Source organism: Agrilus planipennis, unplaced genomic scaffold (genome assembly GCF_000699045.2).
Source record: "Agrilus planipennis isolate EAB-ADULT unplaced genomic scaffold, Apla_2.0 scaffold40, whole genome shotgun sequence".
NCBI lineage: Eukaryota > Metazoa > Arthropoda > Insecta > Coleoptera > Buprestidae > Agrilus > Agrilus planipennis.
The window spans coordinates 101178-109526 of record NW_020438938.1 but is presented as its reverse complement, the minus strand read 5'-3'; the positions used below and the strand labels follow the sequence as shown (position 1 = coordinate 109526).

Sequence of the window (8349 nt, the reverse complement as noted above, 5' to 3'; positions counted from 1 at the left end):
CTATTATAAATCCAGAATGTACTCTCAGCATAATGCGGCTTATAATGGGAATAATCAAGAAATTGTGTACACCATCTTTTATAAAAAATAGAAGTAGCAGTAAATCAATATGAGATTGTGAGCATGTGCAAATGTATCATGGTTTTCTCATTTAATTGTGATCCAAAGTAAAGTTTAAAATCAATACCAGAAATTGTTCATAAAAATAAACAGAAAAATTGTTTTTTATAATTACTTATTTTTTTTTGTTTAGAAAACATGCAACTGTAAGTAAGAATTTTTTTACATATAAAGACTACTTATAATAATAATTTATAATATAATTGCATTATATTATACAGAAAATCGTGTAATTTTTAAAAAATTAGAAAATAATCAATTTCTACTTTTAACATGCAGACACTAAGAAAGAAAACCAGTCCTTTAAAATGTGAGTAAAACATTTAAGTACTGGTGAACATAAATTTTTAAGTGTATTTCTGATATAACATTGTGCATGTTTCTTATGTTTCGATTCATAAGAAGTAGTCTACAAAAAAGCGTTAAAAAAGATGTACCTGTTTAAATGTGTGGATTTTGTTTCTTTATTGGAGGAACTATATAAATATGTACTGATTTTTTTAAAATTCCAGACAAAAACGAGACTTCCCGTTTTCTTGGAGAAGGGATGAGTTTCAAAGCAAAACTCATAGGAATTTTAGAAGTTTCTGAAGCTAGAGGAGACAGAATGTGCCAAGAAGCGCTGTCTGATTTAAAAATAGCTATTCGTGCAGCTGGTGAACATAAGCAAAGAATTATTATCAACGTGGCTATTGATGGATTAAGATTGCGTGATGAAAAAACTGGGGTAATTATAGAATGTACAAAACCCAACTTATTTAATTATATTTTTTGTTGAAATATTGCTTTAGGATTCATTATATCATCACCCTGTCCATAAAATTTCATTCATTGCCCAAGACATGACAGATTCCAGAGCCTTTGGTTACATATTTGGTTCACCAGATACAGGTCATCGATTTTTTGGCATTAAAACAGATAAAGCAGCAAGTCAGGTATAAGTAGCATTGGATATGTTAATGATAATAACTAGCATGGCGTTTTTAGGTCGTTATAGCAATGAGAGATCTGTTTCAAGTTGTATTTGCATTAAAGAAAAAAGAAATTGAACTAGCCAAACAAAATCTTGAAAAAAATTATGGTTTTAACAGAGATAATTCCAATGTAATACCTGAAAGTGTAGCTTCAGATAGTAGGGTAAGGATAATGCAATTTTATTAAATATTAATCAGTAAATATTTTGTTTAACAAGTTTTAAATAACATTTTTTAGGATATCAGTTGCAGTAGTACCGTTAAAAATTCGTCAGCATTAAAATCTCATAGCACAGAAAACAAGTCAAGTACCCCAGTTGTCGCAAATTTAGTAGACTTGGAAATCGAACTAACAAACTTGCAACAAGGTATTTCACAAATTGAACGACTTACACCCTCCAACGATCCATTTGAAGATAGTTTTATAAGCTACACTGTAAGTTAAACTAAAGCATTGCCAATTTATTTGCTTAGATCAGTAGTATACATACATTGTATTATAAAACAACAATATACATTAAAAGTTGATAATAATTAGCAATACAGAAAGTCTTATACAAACGTGAGAATACTCTGTACCCGCAGANCATTTGCGTTATGTGTGCGGCAAATAACTTTTTATTATTATTATTATTTACGAAAATTATCTAGAAGGCATTTTAATTTATTTATATAACAAATATTTCTATAAAATTCGCATTCCACAAGCAAGTTCATGTATATTATAATAATATCTACTTAAACGAATGCTTATCATTCTCATTTTTATTATTTATCATTTACAGGTGAGGTTAAGTTACTAACGAAAAACAAGAACTACTAAACGCAAAGAAACTTTGGAGATGGATGATGAGGCCGAAACTTATAAACTGTGGAGAATCCGTAAAACAGTAATGCAACTTTGTCATGACCGAGGTTATCTTGTAACGCAAGACGAATTGGACCAGACTTTAGAACAATTCAAAATGCAATTTGGTGACAAGCCCAGCGAGAAACGACCTTCCAGAAGCGACTTAATAGTTTTAGTAGCCCATAATGATGATCCGACCGACCAAATGTTTGTATTTTTCCCTGATGAACCCAAAATAGGAATAAAGACAATTAAGACTTATTGTCAAAGAATGCAAGATGAAAACATACATCGAGCAATAATTGTTGTCCAGCAGGGAATGACTCCTTCAGCAAAACAGTCTTTAGTTGACATGGCTCCAAAATATATTCTAGAGCAATTTTTAGAATCAGAGCTACTTATTAATATTACTGAGCATGAACTGGTTCCTGAACATGTTGTTATGACACCAGAAGAAAAACAAGAATTGCTTGCTAGATACAAATTAAAAGAGAACATGTTGATGAGAATACAAGCAGGGGATCCTGTTGCCAGATATTTTGGATTGAAGAGAGGACAAGTTGTAAAAATTATAAGATCGTCTGAGACAGCAGGAAGGTACATTTCTTACAGACTAGTTTGCTAGTGGTAACTAAAACTTGTTACAATTGAAAAATATAATCTTATAAAAGTAGATTCTAGATTCTAAAAATAAATAAAGTTTGAAATAGATTAGTTTTATTTTCAAATGAGAAGGTTTTCATTGTAAAAAATATACACCAGCGAGCATATACAATGGGAAGTAACTTGCTTAATTTGTACTCTTCAGCAAAATAACAAATTATCTCTGGTAGTATAAAAGGAATTACAGTTCTTACCGCTGGCAACACTATCGTTTCAACTTCAACGCAGTTCTATTAACCCGATTTTAATTTTATCTATGATTTTAATAAATAATAAATTAGTTAACCTATACTTCAATCTTTTGTTTTAGACTTATTGCCGCAATGGTTTAAAGAAACAGTTATAATTTACAACATAATGTTTAATTATTATGTACTGTCTATTTTTGATTTAATGTTCTTGAATAGTTTAATAAGTGTATACCTTTCCATAGTGACCCATTGAAGTGTAGGATAATCAAATAAAAAATGGTACTATCACGAACGGAAACGAATTTGCGGAGACTTCTTGCGAAATGTGATCTAATGGTAAAGACCAATCAAAAAGGCGACGAAAGATTCCCAAAATATTTGGACTCTTTAGAAAATATGTTGAAGCAGCTTTCTGAATTACCAGAGTAAGAAGGCACTTCTACTTTTGCAATATTAATTATTGTAATCGTTTAATGCTTTATTAAAATTTAATAATTTAATACCTCTCAATTCATCATAGGAAACCTCCAAGAGAAGCAACTGCCGAATATAGCAAGAGAATTACAAGTTTGAGGATTTTGCTTGGACTTAATGTTTCAGAGGAACTTAGAAAATATCAGTTTGAAAACTTGCCACTTACAAACACAGGAGTAAAAGAAAATAATGATTTATCAGACAGAGAAAAATTATTAGGTAGTTGTAAGTAAATTGTTAGTGTTTAAATTAAATGCTTATATTTAAGGTCTCAGACAAAGACAAGTATACCAAGCAACAACTGGCTTGGATGAAATTATTGATTATAATCAGCAACTACAAGAAAAAATTGCAGAAGAAATGTTAACTATGGCCAAGAACTTAAAAGAGCAGTCAGAACTCGCTAATAAAATAATTAAAAAAGATACTGAAGTAATTTGTTAATAACAAATTAAAATCATCAATAGTTTTAAACATATACTTTTAGGTAATCAGTAGGTCTTCACAATTATCTGAAGAAAATTTTATAAAATTAAAAACTGAATCCAGTACATTAACTGAACAGTCTAGAAAAGCTTGGAAATGTTGGCTGTGGATTTTGCTACTCATAGTACTTGTAGTGTTTATATGTAGGAATCATTCATCATTTAATTGAAAAGTGCATTTAATTTGATATTTTTGCAGATATGGTTCTATTTATGAAAATAATGAAGAAAAAACGTTGATTCATAAATAAGGACAATTTTCTGTATTCCACTCTACAGCAAAAATATAATCAATTTTTAGAAGTAAGCGATGGAATGGTAATAGGAAGAAAAATGGGGCCAAAGGTCATTTTGTAGGTGTTTTTTTTATTAGTTGTTACTATTTATTATCGAAAATTAATTTTTCAAAATAAAAAACGTTAAACTAGTCTTAAAAAATTGTTTCATTTCCTTCCTAAATGAAAAAGTACTTCTGACAATAAGGATAAAGGGCTACTATCAAGTCATTGATTAGTTGTATTTATACTTATTTGAAAAATGAAATAAATATTTGAAGAAGCACTACTTACATGAATTTAATAATCTCAATATTAGTAACAGAATATTAGTTTGAGGTGAGAGGCAGGTCCTTCCTTTTACTGAACCACCTATTGAAGTCTAACCGATGAAGTAATTGGAGTAAGTGAGGCCCAGAGACGCGCTCATGTAAGTTGTAAAGAACCCTCAGGAGTACTTGCATAAGAGTATCGCATTCTGCCTTCATTTCCTCAAGTTGTTTTAGTTCTGGTTCCTGAAGATTATTTTCCCATGTTAAAGCCAAAAAGCAGAACTTGTCACACAGTTGCAGTATTTGAAGGATGACTTTGTAAACCTTAAGTATAAAAAACACGTCATCTTTAAAGTAAATGAATAATAAAAAGTTCTTACTAAATTTTCGCCTTCTGTGTGCATTACGGCGGGAGTTTGGTACAGCGAATGGTGCTGCTTATTTTCTTGATCTGAGGTTTCGTCAGTGGCCAGTAGAAAAGTTTTACTTAACAAATTCGAAAGAAAAATTGAATGATGGCGAGCAATCTGACCGAATTCATGCGCGTTTTTGAAAGACCCTTTCAAGATTGAAAACTGGCCTTCAATCACATCAACTTGTAAATAATATTGTATATTGTTAACTACAAACATCAGCGTAGTACGAAGACTCCATACCATTGGGTTTCTACAACAAAATCGCATTGAAATAAATAAAACTGGTGAGAAAATAGCAAAAAAATTAATACATTTTGTGTTTGCAGTGAATGTGTAACGACCACAATTTATGAAGATCTATGTGAGTTTTTTTAATTCTTAAAAGATAGCAGAACAATTTATTATACAATTTTAACGTATTTGGGTGAAATATTATATGCAGAGGCCATTTTACTTCAAAATTTACTTCTAAAGATAACAGTGGATCGTTACCTACAAAAAAAAAAACAAACCAAAATATACGGTTTACTAGTTAGAATAAATATATTTTACAGTTATTGTCCTGAACCTTGGCTATAGCAAGTTCAAACTTTTTATGCGTTTTGTCAGTATCACCGTACAATTTTTGTGCCGCTTCCTTGAAAATACAATTAATATTTCCGACTGTAGAAGTGCATGGATTATCTTTCAAACTGTTTTCAGCAGAAACAATGAATTGCTGAAACAGTTCACCTCTTCCTAAACAGAAATAGTCACGAACTAATTGCAAATGTTCCAGCAAATTGGCTTCTTCTACCATGATGTTCCACAAATACTGAAATCGTAAATACATTTTATCTATTTGTGAATAACCAATATTATTAACTAAAATCAATTGTTTAATAAATATTAAAAATGTAAACAGGAAAAAAAGTCACTTTGGCTAAAGTCAACCGGCATTCTTCAATTGTTGCTTCAAATTCCGTTATATTAATTGCACTTTTCTCCAATTTCTGTAATTTTTGATAATACACAACATCTTTTCCTTCCCACACGTCCCTTGTGTATCTGAGGTTTAGTTTATCTTTGGTTTTCTCTTTTGGTCCATTGCTAATTATCCAAACAATCTGTCCTATGAATAATATTACTTCAGCAAGATGTTTAGAATTGTCAAAAGGAAATAACTCTTCTCTTAAAAAAAAACGGCGGATTGGAGGAGGTCTCTTCAGTTTGCTACTTTTCTACAATTTTACATTCATTTTTTTTTTTAATAAATAACTAAAACGTACCAGAGCATCAAAAGCAGCATCACTAAATTTAGTTACTTCCTGATGTGAAGGATCTTCATTAATAAAATTTTCATCTACATCTTTTCCATCACAAATAAAAAATTCATCATTTATATCTAGCAGATCTCCATAAATAATCCAGTTACAGAGTTGACGAAAAAATATTACATTCACAAACTGAATTATCCTACAAAGGAGTGCAGTGATTGTACATTACAAATAATACAAACTTTTACTTCATATCTGCCTCTTACCTGGTAGCAGCTTTGTTTACAGATTCAGTACCACTTTCCAAATATCTTTGTAATTTCCCAATGATTTGACAACCTCTGATACTATCAGACTGGATCATATAAACCATTGACTTCAAAGCATCAAATAATGTTACATACTTTTCTACACAACCAAGAATATATGTTAAATTTATACTGCAATTTTTAAGGAACAACTCCTCCAGTTTTACAATATCTCTTCTATACTCTTCCAAGCATTTATCTACACCTTGACAAAAAGCTTTTACATACAGCCCAGGCGTAGCACACTTTGTTGCAATCTTATCTTCAAATTTAATTACTGAATCTAAAACACATAGTTTCTATAACTTTTCAATATAACTAAAACTTGTATCTTTATTATTAATGCAATCAAACTCAAAAAATAAACCTTTTTCAATATTTGTCTGAAGATTAATGATATTTTGGTCTGTTACAGATTTGATAAAATTTTCAATACAGTGATAGCTAGCACCCACTGCCAAAATTCTTTGATGAAGTTTCTTCTCACTTGGATGAATGAAATCTTGTACTTCTAAGATGTCAGACAATCCCTATAACAATAAAAGTTTACTTAACGTACACACGACATACACATTTCTTATTAATGTCTGTAATGTGTAGGTGAGGGTTCTGAAATTTATTAAGAGCAATTAAGGAATAATTAACTAACATCAACGTCGTATGTCCCAAATACGTTTACAGGGCAATTCAATAAATAAAGTAATGTTTCGTGTATCATACTTTCCAAGATAAATTCTATTTAACTTATATAAAAGATAAATATAAATTTATTTGAATTTCACTGTCACAAGTGTCAGTGGCATTAACGGTACCACTTATATATTTATTTAACCTATGGTAGGTGTCGACCATGGGTGTGTTCCGAAATATAACCCAGCATACTAGCCAGTGCCGAATGAACGTCATGAATCGACGCAACATTGTACTGGTGAGAGAGACGTAGTAGTCTATCAAATGGGAATGTGTGCATCAGACTTTGAGGAATTTGTTATTATAAGAAACTATTAATTTTGCAGCAAAATTGTTGCAAACGACCACAAACACTATTCTCAATATGGCGTTAATTTGACGTCAACGCACTGGCAGAGAAGGCACTGGCAGAGGCACTGGCTAGTATATTTCGAAATAAATCAACAGTATGGCGTCGATTCATGACGTCATTAGCACTATTTCGGAACACACCTTATATATAACAGATATATAGGAGGTCACACAGACATATATTATTGGACGTGCCTTAGCCGTATGTCATTGTAATAATTTCTTGGATCGAAAAGTGAGGAAGATGGCGTATGGCTTCGGACTAGTGCTATCTCTTTTATGACACGCTTACGCATTATCGTGAGAGAGATGGATATTGTCCGAAACTTCGTTCCATCTCTTTCTTTTATTGTACCACAATTCTGACCGCTAAGGCATGTCCATTAGTAAACGTCGATGGGAGGTCAAATCTGCGGCTGTCAGTGATGGTCATAGATGTGAGAATAGAATCCATAAACAACAACCACTGACCACTTGTCATCTTCACTGATGATGACCTTCGAGCTGGCGAATGGACCACAACGCCGGGCGCTAAGTACATAATAATGATACGAGTGGAGTTACTGTATGTAGCGAGTCTTATTGGTTAAGATTTCCCGCGCGCGCCCATTTTAACACCTCACGCACACACGCGAATTATTTTTATATTATTATTGTTAATTAATAAATGTTTTTGTGGATATCGATGGTTTTAGTACTCCCGTTACACCTATCGTCCACAAATCCATAGTAATCGCAGTGCTCTCTACTATTTTATAAAACTTTCTAGTGTTTCACTATAGAGATATTCACATATCATAATATTGTCTATGGTATTAATATAATCCTATAAATAATGAAAGTTTCTTTTCTATGATGAAAGTTCGTGTGATGTTTGGCAAATAAATAATAAATAAAAATCTCTTTAAGGGGACTAGAGAGGCGATATAAAATGAAGTAAATAGCGAATTAAAAGGGAGCTAAAAGAAATGAATTTATTAGAAAAATGTCATCAGAGAATGGTATTTTATTATTATTTACAATA

General features: G+C 31.3%; 4 protein-coding genes across 6 annotated transcripts in view; 3 read left to right on the top strand and 1 right to left on the bottom strand.

Moving 5' to 3' along the window:
• Positions 1-108: 108 nt before the first annotated feature.
• The window catches only part of LOC112904415 (protein disabled-like), a 12751-nt gene continuing 4510 nt past the window's right edge, over positions 109-8349 (top strand). Inside the window, exons 1-4 of the mRNA XM_025974396.1 lie at positions 109-167; positions 254-266; positions 400-430; positions 633-782. Of these exons, the coding sequence (XP_025830181.1) occupies positions 124-167; positions 254-266; positions 400-430; positions 633-782 (238 nt within the window). The 5' untranslated portion in view covers positions 109-123. The remainder of the gene's footprint in view (positions 168-253; positions 267-399; positions 431-632; positions 783-8349) is intronic.
• Positions 1712-2655, top strand: LOC108742801 (DNA-directed RNA polymerases I, II, and III subunit RPABC1). 2 transcript variants are annotated; one of them, XM_018478123.2, is made up of 2 exons: positions 1712-1811; positions 1880-2655. In XM_018478123.2, exon 2 carries the CDS (start codon positions 1937-1939, stop codon positions 2567-2569), a length of 633 nt encoding a protein of 210 aa, XP_018333625.1. In that variant the 5' UTR covers positions 1712-1811; positions 1880-1936; the 3' UTR covers positions 2570-2655. The 2 variants fall into 2 exon arrangements, with proteins under 2 accessions (XP_018333625.1, XP_018333626.1); XM_018478124.2 differs by having other exon boundaries at positions 1746-1801.
• LOC108742800 (vesicle transport protein USE1) lies at positions 2888-4128 on the top strand. 2 transcript variants are annotated; one of them, XM_018478121.2, is made up of 6 exons: positions 2888-2979; positions 3041-3223; positions 3319-3494; positions 3541-3704; positions 3760-3901; positions 3957-4128. In XM_018478121.2, exons 2-6 carry the CDS (start codon positions 3075-3077, stop codon positions 3995-3997), a joined length of 672 nt encoding a protein of 223 aa, XP_018333623.1. In that variant the 5' UTR covers positions 2888-2979; positions 3041-3074; the 3' UTR covers positions 3998-4128. The 2 variants fall into 2 exon arrangements, with proteins under 2 accessions (XP_018333623.1, XP_018333624.1); XM_018478122.2 differs by having other exon boundaries at positions 2910-3223; positions 3319-3491; positions 3957-4124.
• Positions 4183-7105, bottom strand: LOC108742798 (gamma-tubulin complex component 4). The gene is made up of 9 exons (XM_025974420.1): positions 6934-7105; positions 6652-6814; positions 6243-6567; positions 5989-6175; positions 5638-5940; positions 5273-5534; positions 5032-5212; positions 4685-4970; positions 4183-4628 (listed from the first exon to the last, which is right to left on the bottom strand). Exons 1-9 carry the CDS (start codon positions 7000-7002, stop codon positions 4362-4364), a joined length of 2043 nt encoding a protein of 680 aa, XP_025830205.1. The 5' UTR covers positions 7003-7105; the 3' UTR covers positions 4183-4361.

Coding starts and splice junctions, on each gene's coding strand:
- LOC108742801 (XM_018478123.2), top strand. CDS start 1,937: ATGGATGATGAGGCCGAAACTTATAAACTGTGGAGAATCCGTAAAACA.
- LOC108742800 (XM_018478121.2), top strand. CDS start 3,075: ATGGTACTATCACGAACGGAAACGAATTTGCGGAGACTTCTTGCGAAA. Junction 3,495..3,540: donor CAGAGAAAAATTATTAGGTA/GTTGTAAGTAAA, acceptor CTTATATTTAAG/GTCTCAGACAAAGACAAGTA. Junction 3,705..3,759: donor TAATTAAAAAAGATACTGAA/GTAATTTGTTAA, acceptor ATATACTTTTAG/GTAATCAGTAGGTCTTCACA.
- LOC108742798 (XM_025974420.1), bottom strand. CDS start 7,002: ATGATACACGAAACATTACTTTATTTATTGAATTGCCCTGTAAACGTA. Junction 6,568..6,651: donor TCAGACAAATATTGAAAAAG/GTTTATTTTTTG, acceptor TATGTGTTTTAG/ATTCAGTAATTAAATTTGAA. Junction 5,941..5,988: donor ATGCTGCTTTTGATGCTCTG/GTACGTTTTAGT, acceptor GTAAAATTGTAG/AAAAGTAGCAAACTGAAGAG.